Source organism: Giraffa tippelskirchi, chromosome 10 (genome assembly GCF_054371585.1).
Source record: "Giraffa tippelskirchi isolate mGirTip1 chromosome 10, T2T-mGirTip1v1.2.pri, whole genome shotgun sequence".
NCBI lineage: Eukaryota > Metazoa > Chordata > Mammalia > Artiodactyla > Giraffidae > Giraffa > Giraffa tippelskirchi.
In genome coordinates, this window is record NC_137284.1 from 137,719,146 (window position 1) to 137,737,753 (window position 18,608).

The window sequence follows — 18,608 nt, forward strand, 5'->3', positions numbered from 1 at the left end:
AGCTGCACCTACAAGGGTGGTAGGGAGACTGCCAGAGGGTAGATGCTGTTCTAGGAGCTGGGCATCTGGGGAAGATACTCTGACTTAGACCTAGCAACCCAGCCTGCAAAGACATAGCTGACAAGCATGTTGTCTCTGCTTAGATTGCATGTGATTATGGGAGAGATCCAGTCGTCACCTCCACCTTGAAGAAAATGGATATTTTCTTGTTGCCGGTGGCCAATCCTGATGGATATGTATACACTCACACTCATGTGAGTAATACTGAAAGAATGGGCTGGGCTTGGAGTTAAGACCTGTTTGTCGATTTCCTTGCTTTGTGATTGCATAGATCTATGACCTTAGATAAAAATTCCACAAAATGTGCACTTTAGGAGCTTCCTTGGGGGATCTCATTTTCCAGTCATTCTCTGGGCTGAGCTTTACCAGGGAATATTTTTTTGTTACAGAGAATCGTCTAATGAACTCCCTATTATGGATCTTGAACAATTACCAACACTTTACCAATCTTCTTTTCATTTCTTTCCCTCCCACACATTTTTTTTTTCCTGACGTATTTTAAAGCAGATCCCAGACATCAGGTTACTTCATTCAAAACTTCTTTAGTATTCATCTCTAGCTGATGATAATTAACACCACTATCAACAGTAAAAAAATTTAATGGAAGTTTTTCAATATCATCTGATATCCCTAATTATCTTTAAAATGTCTTTTGAGTCAATTTGTTGAAATTAGGATCCACATAAGGTCTGTACCTGTATTTGGTTGTTACAACTATGCAGGCTTTTTGATTATACAGCGTCTTCCCCACCCCCACCCTATCCCCACATGTCTTTTAGAATGTCGTTCATTTGTTGGAGAAACCAAGTAAATTGTCATGCAGAAAGTGTCACATTCTGAATTTGCCTGATGACTTCTTTGTTCTGTACCATTTAATTTATTCCCTCATCCCCCGCATTTCCTATTCACTTATGGTCAGATCTAGATGCTTGATTGGAGTCAGGTTAATTTTTTAGGCAAGGGTTAAATAGTTACTATGCACTTGCTATCACATCAGTTATCACTGAGGCCCATAATGTCCACTTGTTCCACTTTGACTGAAGCCCTAAATCATTCAATGGATTCAGGTGGTATCAGGTCATTTTGGGGAAGCCCTTTTTTCCTGATCAGGAGGCTAATTCTCCCTTCTGGGGAAGGAGAGGAGACTCTGCAGTTAGTGAGGGCTGAAACCCCGATGATCCTCCAGATCTCTGAAGTTGCCTCCAGAACTTCAGGAAGCTTGCCCCATCCGTGGTGCTGTCTCCATCATAGGCCCCCAAAGAAAATCTTCACGTCTTCTGTGCCCTGACCCACCTCTGAATGCTGTTTCTTCCTTGATGAATTTTTCAGAACCGATTATGGAGGAAGACACGGTCTGTACATCCTGGAAGCAGCTGCGTTGGTGTTGATCCAAATAGAAATTGGAATTCTAGTTTTGGAGGTAGGTGGGGGAGACAGTTATTAAATCCTGATACCTCTGGGTAGCCTGGTCCTCAGGTGTCTTGAGCTGGCAGTGAGGGAGCTGGTTTGTAGGCTATCTCCATTGCTGGTTCCTTGAGAAACTGGGCAAATCCCTTATTCTCTGTATGTATCACTCTATAGTATTGTTCACTGTAATTTTGAAAGGGAATGACTGAGCAGTATCTGTCCTCCTGAGAGAACACTATTATCTTTAAAACTATTCTATCTTATACAAGTCCACGGGCTGACTTTCTACCTGGCTGTCCCGGTTCCTGGGCAAGTTACTGAATGGTGGAAGGGCTCTTGGTGGTAACACAGAAGAGAGCAATTAGCACTATTACCCCAACAGGCAAGATGATGTTGTGAGGATTAAACTATAGCAGTTTACCCTCAGATGTGTAAATATGAGCTCTCTGCCCTTTGATGTTATGGAAAGAGACTGAGAATTAGGAGATGTGGATTCTGAGTTCCAGCTATTTAAAAATCACCCCCACAGTAGTGCCAACTATATGCCACATAGCTTCCCATATATTATCTTATTTATTCTGACCTAGAGAGTGAGTTTTCTTATTGGAAATGGGACAATGGAAGCTCAGCAACAATCTCAAGAGCACATGGTTGATGAGATTTAGGATCTAAACTCACTTTTCAATTCCAAATTCTGGTAGTTCTCTTTCACTGTTCCACAGCTGTACTGATGTTTTGCTTTTGATGTGATGTTTTTAATGTAACGGTTTTAATTTTCTTACTTGCATAGAAATACCACACAAACGATTAGGGGAAAAATAATGTGACTGTGGGAAAGGAGCTGATAAAAATGTGGCAGTTGAGGGCATCAAAGCTAAGTCACAACAGGGATGGTTTCACATAAATGTCAGATACCTTAGGGGGCTATATTGTGAAGTAATAAAGAAAGCAATAATTTTAAATATCTGTCAAATAATCAAGAGATTTTAGCCACAACAGTAGATTATTTTTGGCAGCACTTGGCCATTAAGATCTGAACCAAGAGAATTAGTTGACACCAGAATAAATGGAGTTATTTTCATTATTAATTAGTATTCATATTAATTATCAAGAATACATATTAATTACTCATTGTCAAATATGACATTAATTGTTGGTGATACAGTACAAAGTCAACTCTATCCATTTAAAGGAGTCTTATCAATTTTCCTGCTCAGCACTGGCAGATTCAGCACCCCACTTCCACACCCTCCCCGCAATATATACGCATTGTGGACTAGATTCTCAGGGCAGCCAGCAGTGGCCTGTGCATGCCTTCTGCCTCTCCTCTGGATGGAGAATCCTGCATTTCTATTTCCTTAGCCCATGGGTTAATGTTTCTGCTTGGGTCACTCCCCACAGGAGTGGGAAGTGATAGCAACCCTTGCTCTGACGCATATCATGGAGCCCATGCCCATTCAGAAGTGGAGGTGAAATCGGTGGCAGATTTCATTAAAAGACATGGGAGGTTCAGATGCTTCATCGACCTGCACAGCTACTCGCAGTTGGTGATGTATCCATATGGCTACACGACTGACAAGGCCCGGGATGCTGATGAACTGGTAAGTGGTATATGTGTTTCCTCTGGGTGCTGCTACAGTGGTGGTTCTTGAGGTTTGTAGAGAAAGTCCTGGAGCTGGGCTTGTTTTCAGAAGGACCCAGTATTCTCTCTGTGTTCTCTGCAATGTGCCATCAGGCCTACTGGGAACAGGAAGAAGATGATCCTCCTTATTTCTGTGTTTGCTATGAGTTCCAAGATCCACACTGGATGCTGTTTTTCCTTCTCACTTGTCTTTCTGACCAAAATGTATTGGAGATCCACTGCTTGTCAAGAACTGTGGGCGGCATTGTGGTGGGCAAGGGGGAGCTGCTCCTCACTTGGGGTATGGTAGAATTTAAGTAGGGTGTAGCCCACAGCCCGGGGGTGCTCTGTGCTGCATGCAGTGATTCACCCCAGGATGTGAACAGACACTTAGGGTGAACTGATTTGAGTGGGCCTGACACCTGCAGAGTGACTGCAGGCCTCTCTCTCTCTGCTGGTTTGCTTGAGTGTGCCCCTCTGCCAGGGGCCACAGCTACAGGGCTTATGACTACGTGTGGTCTAGATTCTGGTCTCAAGCAAGTCCACTGTGTAGGGCACATCCATATATGGTGGCCCTGTCTCCACCTCCACTCTGGGAACACTCAAACTCTTAAAAGGTTTCCTCTTGAACATACTTGCCCTTCCCTTGTCTTCATGAACGTGACATTCCCTTCCTTCAGGTTAGGTAGGTGAACATGGTGATGCCTTTACTAGATTTCTAATGGGCCCATGAGCAGCCCTCCAGATCTGCAAAGAGCTGCAAATAGCACCCCAACTTGAGTTTATAATACACCTGCTTTCAGAGCACTATCTGGCCTTCTTCCACCTCTCTCCTTACCCTGGTCCCAAACTGGAAGTAAAGAACTGAGGATGTGATAGAAGGAGTTGGAGGAACCATTCTATTTCTCTCACTTTATAGTTAGGCCTTGGCTCTGGTCGGATGAGAAAGAAGGAGACCAGAAGGGAACATTGGGTGGGGGTGGGGTGGGGGTGGGGCTCGGGAATCTTCCAATCCACTGCAGTGCAAAGCGGCTGAGGAATGTCTGGCTTCAGATTCCATTCTTTCTCACTCTAGTGATCTCCCCACTCCTAGGATATGTTGGCGAAGAATGTAGCCAAAGCTCTGGCTACCTTGTCGGGCACTCAGTACCAAGTGGGTCCTATCAGCACCACTCTCTGTAAGTACTCCTGAATTTACTGGTTACTAGGGAACACTTGGAGAGGATACTTGAAGCTGGAGAAGAGCCGCAAGACAGCCTTTTTTACTTGTAACCTGTTTTTGTTGCTAGTGATAGGCTGAATTTATGTCAAGTCCGTGTGGTGGTAGTTGTTGCAGGCAACCATCTTCATTAAACTGGGGTGGTGGTACCAAGGAGTGGAGGGGACCCCCTCACCGTCCTGTCTGAAATGAACACATTCATAGCAGGCTTGGTTTAGGAGGTCCTCTGGACAGTCATTAGCATTGAGCTGAAAAAATAAAAACAAAAGCTCTATGAAGACTCCAGACCTGATGAGGGTCTTGAGACTCATCACCTACAACTCAACCTCAGTTTCAGGAAATACCCTTGTTTTGGTTTCTCGCTGAAGTGTTTCATCTGAGCATTTCACTCTATTCCTGCTGAGATCCTTCTAGTTCCGTTATTCTGTGATCTGATCTTTAAATTTTTAGATCAGATTGAAGGATATGATTATTCTCCAAGGCCCTAGCTATAGATGGGAAATAGAAACACAAAACATGGGGAGCTAAGTTCCTTTCAAACAAGTGCCCTTCTTTTCCGCTCTGGTGCCTCCTCTGTAAATAGTTTTCCAACAGTTGGTCTGCCCTCAAAGCCCCTGCAAACTTGCCAATATTTCTTTCCTTTTCCATACTGTAACTCGCTCTCCCATCCTCCTTACTTCTCCCTCAACTGCTGTTCTCCTCAGTCTTCCTCTTCTGTGAGGATTCTCCATCCCACCTCCTAGGTCCTCATCTGTACTCTACCTCAGCACTCATGTCTGTATTTCACATGCCACCAAGCTGCATAAAGCACTTAGCAGGATGTTGATGTTTGTGTTGCTAATTGCATCAACAAGCCAGTAATTACTCATGGTTTATCATTACTAGTGTTTTTGAATGGGAACACCTCTGAGAACAAACATATCAGGAGAGGTTCGCCACCCTCTATTTAATTAGTCAGAACTGAGCCCTACGCCAAAGAGAGCTAAAGGAACTTGGCAGGAGCCTTCTGAGGAGGTCTTCTCCAAAGATCTCTGCAGGTCACCAGAGTCCTGGTCTTTGGGTCTAAACGCCAGTTTAAAGAATGGCCTTTTTGTCCCATATCAAAAAACATTCTTCTTCCCAGCATAAGCTGTGCCCAAAGTAAGAGATACTCATCAGATTGCTCCAACAGAATAGGAGAAAGGCTCTCCTGAGTGTTATCAAGAGACATAATATTTTCTACCTCTTTCAAGAGCCCATCTTCTGTATTTTTTATAGGCTTTGCCTGCCCTCCTTCTTCCCCAAAATGAAATCAATTTTTGTATAAAAACACTCTTAACTCTCTGGGTTAGGGTGTGTGGAATGTAAGTAGTTGACATTTGTTCCTTCAAGTGCTGACCCTTTCCTTAGATTAATCCTTTTAGATGAATTATAAAATTTGTATATATTATTCAATTATACATATTATTTGTATTTGTATAAATATAAATAATTTTAAAATGGATTTTCACACTCTCCTGCCTTCTTTGAGCATGTAGAAGAGATTCAAGCTCCTTTTTTCATGACTGAGTGGCCTTCTGAATGTCAGTTGTTGTATCTTGAAAGCCTTCTGTGCTGTATTGGACTGTTCAATCCTTTTGCTAAACAGCCCAGCTTGTTTTGCTTCTTTAATTCTTGTGTCTGCTTTCTAGAATTTTCAAGTCTCTTTCCTTGGGCCACCTTCCTCTAGCAACCCTTTCCCCTCCTTTTCACAGATTCTGATCTACTCAGGACTTAGAAACAAATTCTTTGAGCTTGTTTGGCTCATGGGTAGATTGTGAGTTTTAAGGATGTTCATGACAGCATTGTTTAGTCACAGAAGACTGGGAAGCACCTAAATGTTTATCAGTAGAGTACTGGATCCAGTACTCTAGCCTAGAAAATCCCATGGACGGAGGAGCCTGGTAGGCTGCAGTCCATGGGATCGCTAAGAGTCGGACACAACTGAGCGACTTCATTTTCACTTTTCACTTTCACGCATCAGAGAAGGAAATGGCAACCCACTCCAGTGTTCTTGCCTGGAGAATCCCAGGGACGGGGGAGCCTGGTGGGCTGCCGTCTATGGGGTCGCACAGAGTCGGACACGACTGAAGCGACTTAACAGCAGCAGCAGCAGCAGAGTACTGGATAAAAATGTATTTGGTGCATTCCTACAGTGAAACGGAAAAGGAAATGGCAATCCACTCCAGTATTCTTGCTTGGAAAATCCCATGGACAAAGGAGCCTGGCAGGCTACAGTCCATGGGGTCGGAAAGAGTCGGACATGACTAAGCAACTTCACCTCATTTACAGTGAAACACTATGCAGCCCTTAAGTGAATGAGGTGGATCTGTATGTGCTAATAGGAAATAATCTTCAATTGTTAATTGAAAAATAGAGTGTGCACACCAGTGTTATTAGTATGTTCCCAGTTGTGTTTAAAAAGGAGTAGGTAGGTAGACTTAACAAGGACCCAAGTAAAGTGAAGTTCTTGAATCTGATCACTTTGTTCAGCAGAGGTCCTCTTGCCCTCTTCCTGAATTTAAAACCTGTTCTGAAATACTTGAGCTTGTTATGTAACTTGCTGGTGCCATAGTCTGTTTTTTATTTAGCATTTTTCTCAAGGTAGAGAAAAGCTGTAGGAATTATACAGGAATTTCAGAGAGATTAGGAGAGCCTATTCCATAACCTTAGAGAACGTGTAATTGCAGCTGAAGCAGCATCTCTAGAAAATTAAAAATGATATCATAAGAAACAACCTTCAGGAACAATGGAAAAATGAAGGGACCCATATTTTCATTTAATAGACGTGTATATTATGGGCTTCCCTGGTAGTTTAGTTGGTAAAGAATTTGCCTGCAATGCAGGAGACTGCCACAACACAAAGAGACACAGGTTCAATCCCTGGGTCAGGAAGGTCTCTTGGAGAAGGAAATGGCAGCCCACTCCAGTATTCTTGCCTGAGAAATCCCATGGACAGAGGAGCCTGGTGGGCTACAGTCCATGGGGCCAGAAGAATTGGACACAACTGAGCAACTAAACCACCACCACCACCACCATATGTTTTATGTATATATATAACATATATATTATATATGTTATATATATATATATATATGTATATATATATATATATATATACATAAAACATTCTGACTGAACCCCAAGTAGGTTGAAGAAAGCATGGGCTTTGTCATCAGATGGATTTGAATTCCAGCCCTGCCATTTTCCATCTATATTTTCTTAGACAAAGTATTCTATTCTGAGCCTGGATTTTTTTCTCATCTGAAAAACAAGGACAGTAATACCCACCTCACTGGTTTCTTAAAGATTAAATGAGATCGTAAATGTAAACTTACCAGTATGATAACTGGCTCATGTAGATGTTCAACAAATGATAGCTGCTATTGACATTGTTATTTTATTATTCAGTATCATCTACGCTACACCTTTATCCAGTTTCTGCTGTAGTAGAGTTTGACTGGAAGCAGGAAAACAGGGCTTTTGCCTTTCCTCAGCCTTTTGACAAAGGGAAGTCCCAAGTGCTTCCTTCCCTCTGTGTTGTTAGTTACCTCTTGAGATGCAAAAAGTTACCCTAAAATTTAGCAGCTTAAAACAATAAACATAAATTTTCTTATACAGTTTCTGTGGGTCAGGAACTCAAGAGCTGCCTAGCTGGGTGGCTCTGGCTCAGACACTCTCAGGAGGTTGCAGTCAAGATGTCTTCCAGGGTTACAGTCATCTAGAGGCTTAATGGGGCTGAGGGATCTTCTTCTCAGACTCCCTCTGGTGCCTGGCAAGTGATTGCTAACTGTTGGCAGTGAGTTCTTCACCATATAGACCTCTTTATAAAGGTCTGCTTGAGTGTTCTTACAACATAACAGCTAGCTCTGTCAGAGCCAGTAATTTAAGAGACAGCAAGGGTGGGAGCCATGATATTTATGACCTAGCTTTGAAGGGCGCACACTTTCATTTCTGCAGTCAAACAGGTCATGTTGGCCCTGTCCAGTGTAGGAGGGCATTACACAAGGATGTGAATACTAGGAGATAAGGATCATTGTGGCTGACTTGGAGGCTGCTTCCCACGCTCTGCAGAGATTGGCTTCCAGTGACCTGAAGGAGTCCAAAGAGTGAATTGGTGACAAAATGGAAATGCGGATTTAAAATCTCTTGGATTGAGACTAGTGAAGACCTTCATGGTGCAGGACAGTCTGAGAAATAGGGATCAGGTCAACAATTATGTGTTGTAGGCCTGATGACTTCAGAAAGAACTATAAATCACTAAGGAACCACAGGTTGGCAGAGTTCCTAGCCCCGTCCCATCTAACCCTGAAAGGAACTAGGCTTCAAAGTGTTTTCTCTTTTTGACTTAACAGATCCAGCTAGTGGGAACACTGTTGACTGGGCATATGATCATGGCATCAAGTATGCATTCTCTTTTGAGTTGAGAGATACCGGGTACTATGGCTTCGCTCTGCCAGCCACCCAGATCATCCCCACTGCACAGGAGACCTGGCTGGGGCTGAAGACCATCATGCAGCATGTGCTGAACAACGCCTAGAAGAGAGTCTCGTTCTGTCTACATTTTGTATTCTCTTGTGCACACACACGCAGAGGCCATTATTAAAGAGAGCTTATTCCTCCACACATGAGTCGGAGTCTTCTGGCTTTGTAGAGAACACAGGTCAGCCACCTGCCAGCCCCCTTCCTTGTAGTTTGTGCATTCTGGCCATGTGGTGATAGAAGCATTTCTGCCAGCCTGCTGTGTTTTGGTTTTGCTGTTTCACTGAGCCCTCTGTATGCCTTTCCTTCCACATAGCTGGGTGGGCAAGCCACACTTAGAATCAACCCTTACTGGGTGGCATGTCTTTACCTCATTTTTAGATCAAAAGGCGTGTGAAATGATTCTCTAGTTTCATCCGATCTAGCCACACCCATGGCCTTGCTCTGGTGGGGGCCCCAAAGGAGCACTGTGGGAGGTAATGCTTGTCTTTTAGACTGGTCTCACAGATGTCACAGAACTTCCTTTAACTGATATCACTCCTTCTTGAACATATTTTCCTTTGAAAAATAAATCCCATAGGATCATCAGTATAGATCATCCCCTTGTTTTGTTTTTGTTTGCTCTTAATCTGAATATAAAATATAGACTCACATCTCATCACTGGGTCAAAAATTCCCAGGTATTACAATTCTGATCACATTCTCCCCTTTATTATTCAGTGTAACTGGGATCCAGAAGGTGATCTGTGTCCTTATAGGTACTGCTCACTCAGAAAGCCTGGATTAAGTGCTGATCTAATATGATAGCAGGATAGCTAAATTATCCCCATCAGTCCTGATGGGCTCACCTCTACTTTGCCTTTTGAACTTACTTCAGAGATCTTTCTCTCACCCTGTTGGTCCTAAATCACTCCTCTGGCTTGGGTAATCTTACTACCCTTGCACATCCCTATTTGTTCTCTGGTGTACCTTGTGTTTCCTTCTCCTGGTTTTCATTTTTTGGTTTTGATCTTTAAAGTTGCTTGTTCTGTTTTGCATCCTGGACCTTGAGTAGCAAGGTGGAGCAAAGATTCATCAGTCAGGCTCCTCTTTTACATTCTTCCTTAACATGTACCATCTGCCTGTTTTATTTTCTCTTTCTCTCTCTCTCTTTTTAATTTGCTCTTTTCAAACATGTCTGTAAATCTTACCCTTCTGCCTAGGATTTGTGCAGCATCTGGTATGTGCTCATAAGCCAATAAATATTCAATATGAGTCTCCCGATCATCTTCTATTCTTTGCCTCCACCTGAATGGAACCAAGCCTTGGTTTTGAATATGCAGCTCTTTATAATGTCAAAAGTCAGTTTTAATCCTTGTCCATATCACATGACATATCCTTCTCCATCAGGCTGAGGGGCCTCCAGGGTAATGTTACTTTGGTGATTGTGCTCTGGTCCTGGGTCTAGTTCTTAGTTTTTCAGCTCAGAGGCTTGATATTTTCTGTGTCTGTATTGATTAGACTTGGGGATGCTGACTCACGCCTACAGAGCTTAGATGAGGCACATGATAAAATCAGAATACAAATTTATTAATTTACATCATGGCATGTAACTGTTTAGTGGCTTGGATCCTCACGTCGGCCTGAACAGTACATTCTCTCCCTATAGGCAAAGATACATGGGAAGCCAAATTATAATCAGAAGGTTGTTTAGTGAGCGGGGCGTCAGAGCAAGGAAAGTTAATTACAGTCTATGATTAGAATTTTTAATGGTATCCAGCTCTAATAGCATGATACATCCAATTCTATAACCAGAGCACACCTGCCAGCCAGCTGGTCACTTGTGCTGGCTAGTCAGGGCTGCTTCAGACCAGACAATGCCTCAGTAGATATAACATGCTTGCATCTGTGACTTGCCTGTAACCTCTGTTTGTGGAACCCCTTGCCCACCCCCAAGATTGAAATGGTCCTTTAGAAAAAGATTTATTAAACAAGGCATAAAAAAACCATAGAAGAATACCTGTGACTATAATAAAATTAAGAGATATCATTAAAAGACACTATAAAATGAGAAAACAAGTTGGAAATTAGAAGATAGCCATAATATTCATAATACAGTCAAAAGACAAAAGACATACAAAGAACTCCTACAGATTAGTAAGAAAAGGACAAATAATCCAATAGAAAAGTGGATAAAAGATATGAGCAAGCACTTCACTTAAGAAGAGGTAACAGGTATTCTGATAACATAGTTCAGTTCAGTCGCTCAGTTGTGTCCCGACTCTTTGCAATCCCATGAACTGCAGCACGCCAGGTCTCCCTGTCTATCACCAACTCCTGGAGTCGACCCAAACCCATGTCCATTGAGTCAGTGATGCCATCCAACCATCTCATCCTCTGTTGTCCCCTTCTGCTCCTGCCCTCAATCTTTCCCAGCATCAGGGTCTTTTCAAATGAGTCAGCTCTTCACATCAGGTGGCCAAAGTATTGGAGTTTCAGCTTCAGCATCAGTCCTTCCAATGAGTATTCAGGATTGATCTCCTTTAGGATGGACTGGTTGGGTCTCCTTGCAGTCCAACGGACTCTCAAGAGTCTTCTCCAACACCACAGTTCAAAAGCATCAATTCCAATACAGTATACTAGCACATACATATGGTATTTAGTCAATCGGTAAAGATAACCCTGTATGCGAGACATCAAAAGAGACATAGATAAATAGAACAGTATTATGGACTCTATGGGAGAGGGCAAGGGTGGGATGATATGGGAGAATGGCATGGAAGCATGTAAATTATCGTATGTGAAACGAACTGCCAGTCCAGGTTCAATGCATGATACAGGGTGCTTGGGGCTGGTGCACCGGGATGACCTGGAGGGATGGGATGAGGAGGGAGGTGGAAGGGGGGTTTTGGAGGGGGAAAACATGGACACTCATGGTGGATTCATGTCAATGTATGGCAAAACAAATACAATATTGTAAAGTTAAAAAATAGAAAATAAACTAATTATAAAAAAAAAAAGCATCAATTCTGTGCTCAGCTTTCTTTATAGTCCAACTCTCACATCCATACATGACCGCTAGAAAAACCATAGCCTTGACTAGATGGACCTTTGTTCACAAGGTAATGTCTCTGCTTTTTAATATGCTATCTATGTTGGTCATAACTTTCCTTCCAAGGAGTAAGCGTCTTTTTTTTCATGGCTGCAGTCACCATCTGCAGTGATTTTGGAGCCTGCCAAGATAAAGTCAGCCACTGTTTCTACTGTTTCCCCATCTATCTGCCATGAAGTGATGGGACTGGATGCCATGATCTTAGTTTTCTGAATGCTGAGCTTTAAGCCAACTTTTTCACTCTCCTCTTCCACTTTCATCAAGAGGCTCTTTAGTTCTTCTTCACTTTCTGCCATAAGGGTGGTGTCATCTGCATATCTGAGGTTATTGATATTTCTCCTGGAAATCTTGATTCCAGCTTGTGCTTCCTCCAGCCCAGCGTTTCTCATGATGTACTCTGCATGTAAGTTAAATAAGCAGGGTGATGATATACAGCCTTGACGTACTCCTTTTCCTATTTGGAACCAGTCTGTTGTTCCATGTCCATTTCTAACTGTTGCTTCCTGACCTGCATAGAGATTTCTCAAGAGGCAGGTCAGATGGTCTCGTATTCCCATTTCTTTCAGAATTTTCCACAGTTTATTGTGATCCACACAGTCAAAGGCTTTGGCATAGTCAATAAAGGAGAAGTAGATGTTTTTCTGGAACTCTCTTGCTTTTTCGATGATCCATCGAATATTGGCAATTTGATCTCTGGTTCCTCTGCCTTTTCCAAAACCAGCTTGAACATCTGGAAGTTCACGGTTCACATATTGCTGAAGCTTGGCTTGGAGAATTTTAAGCATTACTTTACTAGCGTGTGAGATGAGTGCAATTGTGCGGTAGTTTGAGCATTCTTTGGCATTGCCTTTCTTTGGAATTGGAATGAAAACTAACCTTTTCCAGTCCTGTGGTCACTACTGAGTTCTCCAAATTTGCCGGCATATTGAGTGCAGCACTTTCACAGCAGCATCTTTCAGAATTTGAAATAGCTCAACTGGAATTCCATCACCTCCACTAGCTTTGTTCGTAGTGATGCTTCCTAAGGCCCATTTGACTTCACATTCCAGGATGTCTAGCTCTAGGTGAGTGATCACACCATCATGATTATCTGGGTTGTGAAGATCTTTTTTGTACAGTTCTTCTGTGTATTCTTGCCACCATGGGCAGAGGAACTTGGCAGGCCACAGTCCAGAAGGTGGACTTCCCTGGTGTCTCAGTGGTTAAGAATCTGCCTGCAACACGGGAGACATGGGTTCAATCCCTGGGTCGGGAAGATCTCCTGGAGAAGGAAATGACTGCCCACTCCAGTATTCTTGCCTGGAGAATCCCATGGACAGAGCAACCTGGTGGGCTACAGTCCTGGGATCACAAAGAGGCGGACACGACTGAGTGACTTGACACTTTCAGGAAGAGATGATTACTTACGGAAGACATACAAATCAAAACCAAAATGAAAAGCCATTTTATAGTCATTCAGTTTATATAAGTCAGAAAGTTGGAGGACTTCCCTGGTGGACAGTGGATAGGAATCTGCCTGCCAAAGCAGAGGATACTGATTTGATCCCTGGTCTGGGAAGAGTCCATATGGCGTGGAGCCACCAAGCCTGTGCACCACATCACTGAGCTTGTCTCTAGAACCTTCACATCCCAGCTACTGAGCCAGTGTGGTGCAACTACTGAAGTTGGTGTGCCTACAGCCTGTGCTGCAACAAGAGAAGCCACAGTAATGAGAAGCCTGCACACTGCAACAAAGAGCAGCCCCCGTTAGCCAAAACTCTTAGAGAAAGCCCACAAGCAGCGATGAAGACCCAGGGCAGCCAAAAAAAAAAAGTTGGAGAGGAGGTAGATAACTGGATCTCTTATACCTTGTTGGTGGGTGTGTGAATTAGCAAATTCACTTTGGAGAATAATTTGGCATTATCTTCTAAATTTCACGCTTCCATCCATCCCTTCCATCCCAAGCATTGTTGTTCAATCGCTAAGTTTTATCTGACTCTTTGCAACCTCATGGACTGTACCATGCCAGGCTCCCCTGCCTTTCACTGTCTCCCAGAGTTATAAACCCAAGAGATTGTTGCAGTATGTAACAGGAGACATATATGAGAATCTTCACAGGAACACTGTTCATAACAGCAAAAACCTAAAAACAACTTAAAAGTCCACCAGTGGGACAGTGGGTGAATAAGCATGGTATTTTCACATACTAAAATATTATACTACAGTCAGAACAAAATTTAGTGTGATTTACTTTCTAGAAAGTTCCAAATAATTGGGAGGTAAATATATATAAAATTTATATTTACATATATACACACACTTAAAAGGAAGACATACAAAATTTGATAAAACTATATAAAAAAGTAAGCAATAGTAAAATAAGTCAGACAGAGAAAGACAGATACTATATGTTATCAGTTATACATAGAATCTGAAAAATAAATGAGTGAATATAACAAAAAGGAACAGACTCACAGATATAGAGAACAAACTAGTGTGTAATAATGGGGAGAGGGAAGAGGGAGGGGTAGGGGATTAAGAGGTACAAACTACTATGTATAAAATCAGCTACAAGGATGTATATTGTCCAGCACAGGGAATATAGCAAATATTTTATAATAAATATAAATGAAATATAATCTTTAAAAATTATGAATCACTTTGTTGTACACCTAAAACATACAATATTGTAAATCAGCTATAACTCAATAAAAAGGATAGGAGAGAAGCAAGATAGAGTAGACGTGCCCAGACCCCTTTTCCTGGTCAAGTGCATTCATCCCTAGCTACTATGAATGTTGGCTGTCAACATATCAGGCCCCATCCTTCTCTGGAGTATTGCCATTAGCCAATGGGGGTTGCCTTACCCAGGAAACCATGCACCTCCTTTCTGTTTATCACCTCCCCAAATGTCAGTCCATCACTGACTGACTCTGGGTACAAACAGGTAGTCTTTGCTTCAAGGTAGAGTCAATGCTGTGGTTCACTGTATGCCTGAGAGCTCTGAATCCAGGCTCCAGCAGATTCTAGATCCTTGCTTAGCTATTTTTCCCCCTCCGTCCCTGCTTCCCAAACTCCCCTTCTCCTGAGAACTCCCTCAGTAAATCATCTAAACAAGAATCCCATCTCAGGCTCTACTTGTAGGGAAATGGAGAACCTGGGATTCTGAATGATGATTACCTTAGATGGGGAGAGGTTGGCACATGAGATAAGGGTCAAAGCCCTTCGGTGAGATGAAGGACCTGAACTTTTGTTTTAGGTTACCTTCTTTCTTTCAGGTAAAAAACCTAATTCAACAGCTAAATAACAAAAGAAGGCATGCCATTAACTGAGGATTACAATTAATCCTTAATTACAATTAATTTGTAATTACAATTGCAATTAATTTGGATTAATTACAATTAATTACTTTGGCCACCTGATGTGAAGAACTGACTCACTGGAAGAGACCCTGATGCTGGGAAAGATTGAAGGCGGGAGGAGAAGGCGACGACAGAGGATGAGATGGTTGGATGGCATCAGTGACTCAATGGACATGAGTTTTAGTAAGCTCTGGAAGTTGATGATGCACAGGGAAGCCTGACGTGCTGCAGTCCATGGGGTCACAACGAGTCAGACACAACTGAGTGACTGAACTGAACTGAACTGAACTGAACTGACGATCTATTTCTAGGACTTCCCAGGTGGCTCAGTGGGTAAAGAATCTGCCTGCAATGCAGGAGACACAGGAGACAGGGTTTGACCCCTGGGTTGGGAAGATCCCCTGGAGGACGGAATGGCAACCTACTCCAGTATTCTTGCCTGGAGAATCGCATGGACAGAGGAGCCTGGTAGGCTACAGTCTATAGGATTGCAAAGGGTCAGACACAACTGAGCATGCACACATGGACCTGAAATCCAATTTTTAAAAATGTTTACAAAGATATAGTTTTGTTTTTTTTTAAAGGTTTTACTATGCAACATACATGCAACATGCATTTACTGAGAATCTAATGTGTGCCAGGGACAATTTTAGATGCTGGCAATGCAATGTTAAACAAAAAGACAAAAATCCCGTCTTGCATGGAATTTCACTGTAGTTGGAGAGACAGGAAGTTCTCAAGAGAACTGTGAAATTAAAATTTTAATTTGGGAGACTTCCCTGATGGTCCAGTGGCTAAGGCTCCTTGCTCCCAATGCAGGGTGCCTGGGTTGGTGAACTAGATCCCATGTGCTGTGACTAAGACCTGTCACAGCCAAATAAATAAAATAAATTTGAATTTGGGTAATGAGGATGCTATAAAGAAAACCAGCTGCTGTCAGGAGAGTGATGGGTGTTGGTGGGGCCTCTAGATTGGAAATATTAGAGAAGATGGCATCTGGCTTGTATAATATTATAAAATTATTCTTGCCTCTCTTCCTTGTATTCTTTTATACTCCCCCAAACCATGTGAAAAATGGGGGCTAATGTTATCCACATTTTACATGTGGAAAATATGAAGAACAATAAGGTTCTTGCCCAAAACAAACAATATCTTCTGTTCCCTAAGTGAAGACCCCACTGAAAAAGAGAAGATCTAAATCATAAACATTCATGGACACAACTTGAATTTCTGAATCACATTTCAGTTCAAAAGGCTCTCATACCTCATCAAACCAGTCTGCATGGAATTTTCACTATTAAGGACATCGAAGAGGATAGAAAAGGGATAATCCATTGATAATGGAAAAATATTTTAAATTCTCTTTTTTTGTACTGGGAGGGGGCTTGCTGAGCCATTTTCAAGTCTTATACCCAGTCCTGTTGGGGACCAAAAGAAGACCACCTGTGAAGTAAATAATAGGATGGGGTGGGGGTATAGTCCATGGCTGTGGATGGGATTAGCTACTGGAAACCAGAGCTGCTTATTGAACTGCAGCCATCTGGGGACTTCAAGGCAGACCATATCCACTTGTCTGTGTTACACATGGGAAGGGGCAGCCAAATAGCCCAACTCCTTCATTCAGTCATGTGACCTTGGGCCATGCTATAACCTCTGGGAGCCCTAGTTTCCTCTTCTTTAAGATGAGGATAGTGACTGTATTTATAGTAACCTATGAAGAGGATTCAGTAAGCTAATGCATGAAAGTCTTCAGCACTTTACCTATAGGTGGAAGTACTCCATATGTGTTAGCTTGAATTATTATTCTCACCAAATGTTAAAAATTTATTTATGAATGAGGCATTGGCATTTTCCCTTATTAGAACCCTTATTTATTTATTGGCCACACCTCATGGCATGTGAGATCTTAGTTCCCTAACCAGGGATCAAACCAGTGCACCCTGCAGTGGAAGCACAGAGTCTTAGCCGCTGGACTGCCAGGAAAGTCCCATAGAAGCCATATATTTTTTTTAGACTTATCTTAAGACTTAAAGATCTGAATAATTCACAGAAAAGCACTGGTTGGGTGTTTCCATTTTGAGTATTATTTGGATTTTGAAATTGCGGGGTTCTTTCTCTGGGAGCTTTTCTATGTTAAACAGATATTGATGCCATTTTCAGTAAAAGGATTAATCAAAGGAACATGGCCTGAAACTTCCATAGGTCCAGCTTCCATGCATAGCCGTGTCAAGTGTGCAGGGTTACCATTGGTTTTTACAGGTGCTGCCTGCTCTATTTTGGGTGACGTTGAGGATATGTTCCAGTTTTGGAATGTCTTATGTAGACTGTACTTTTTTTATGTCACTATCTTCAGACCAACTATGAAGAATCATTTTTACCATTATCATTATCATCCTTATCTTTCTAGTTGATGAATTCTGGAATTTTGCCAAACTAGACAGCTTGTAAAATAAATTCTCTCTGCTGTTTGTATTGAGCCTTAAATCATGAACACCAGCTGTTTCTTGTATTTGAAGTAAAGCTCCAGGTGTATTGGTGGCATCCAGAGAGCATAGGCAGTTTTTTCCTCCTTAGAATATATGGGTACCATGTGCAGCTGGGCAATTTGCTCCTTTAATGCAGAAAGTGAATCTCATAGTTTTTGTATTTCTTACAAAGCTGAGCTCAGCAGCTAGTAAATATTTGTCGATTTGATTTGCTGTAGGGCAGCAAGTTAACAATTGCATAAGTCGTACTCTCAACAAGTTAGGGCAGCAGAAAGAGAGTACTTTTTCCAAAAAATATTATCAGTGGAATTCTGGAAAATAGATAGGAATGTATATCCCTCAGTTCTAAGAGAAACAGAACATAAATTAAACCTTCAGAGATAAGGAAGACTTGATATTAAGTTGCTTGCATTTTTGTAATGATTTATATTTTAAAAATGCTTTTATTTATACTGGATAATTAAATTATCACAACCACCTGGGGATACATGCAGGCTGGGTATTCCTGTCCCTATTTACTGATGAGGAGTCAAAGAATTAAAGAGGTGAAGTAACATGTCCAAACAAAAACAGATGGAAATAGTGAAGCAGATTCTCTAGGCCAGCTCTAGAAATTGTTGCTGAGAAAGTAATTTGAATGCTTTTAAAATGCACAGAGTTCCTCCAGCTCTTTTGGTCTTACCACCCTGTACTACCTTCCTGACCTCTGAAAGTTTTGAGTTTCTAGGTTTGCAGCGATAAGAGGGAGTTTATGGAAGAAACGGGAGCCACGTTCTCCTCTCTGGCTACCATTGCTGGCTAATGACACCCACAGTTGAGGGGCATTGTGTGGTTCCCATGGGTCTGCCCTCTGTGCCTGCATCTAACATTGTCATCAAGGGAC

At 42.1% G+C, this 18,608-nt stretch overlaps 1 protein-coding gene across 13 annotated transcripts in view; it reads left to right on the forward strand.

Annotated features, from left to right (window-relative positions):
- LOC145524536 (carboxypeptidase A4-like) overlaps positions 1-18,608 on the forward strand; it is a 100,884-nt gene that overhangs the window by 66,892 nt on the left and 15,384 nt on the right. For 11 of the 13 annotated variants that reach the window (XM_081537040.1, XM_081537036.1, XM_081537047.1 and 8 more), the window contains 5 exons: positions 144-254; positions 1,390-1,480; positions 2,869-3,068; positions 4,182-4,266; positions 8,681-8,949. In XM_081537040.1, coding sequence (XP_081393166.1) covers positions 144-254; positions 1,390-1,480; positions 2,869-3,068; positions 4,182-4,266; positions 8,681-8,865 — 672 coding nt within the window. In that variant the 3' untranslated portion in view covers positions 8,866-8,949. Of the gene's footprint in view, positions 1-143; positions 255-1,389; positions 1,481-2,868; positions 3,069-4,181; positions 4,267-8,680; positions 8,950-18,608 lie in introns of those variants that run through there. The other 2 variants (XM_081537042.1, XM_081537043.1) reach the window with 1 other exon arrangement.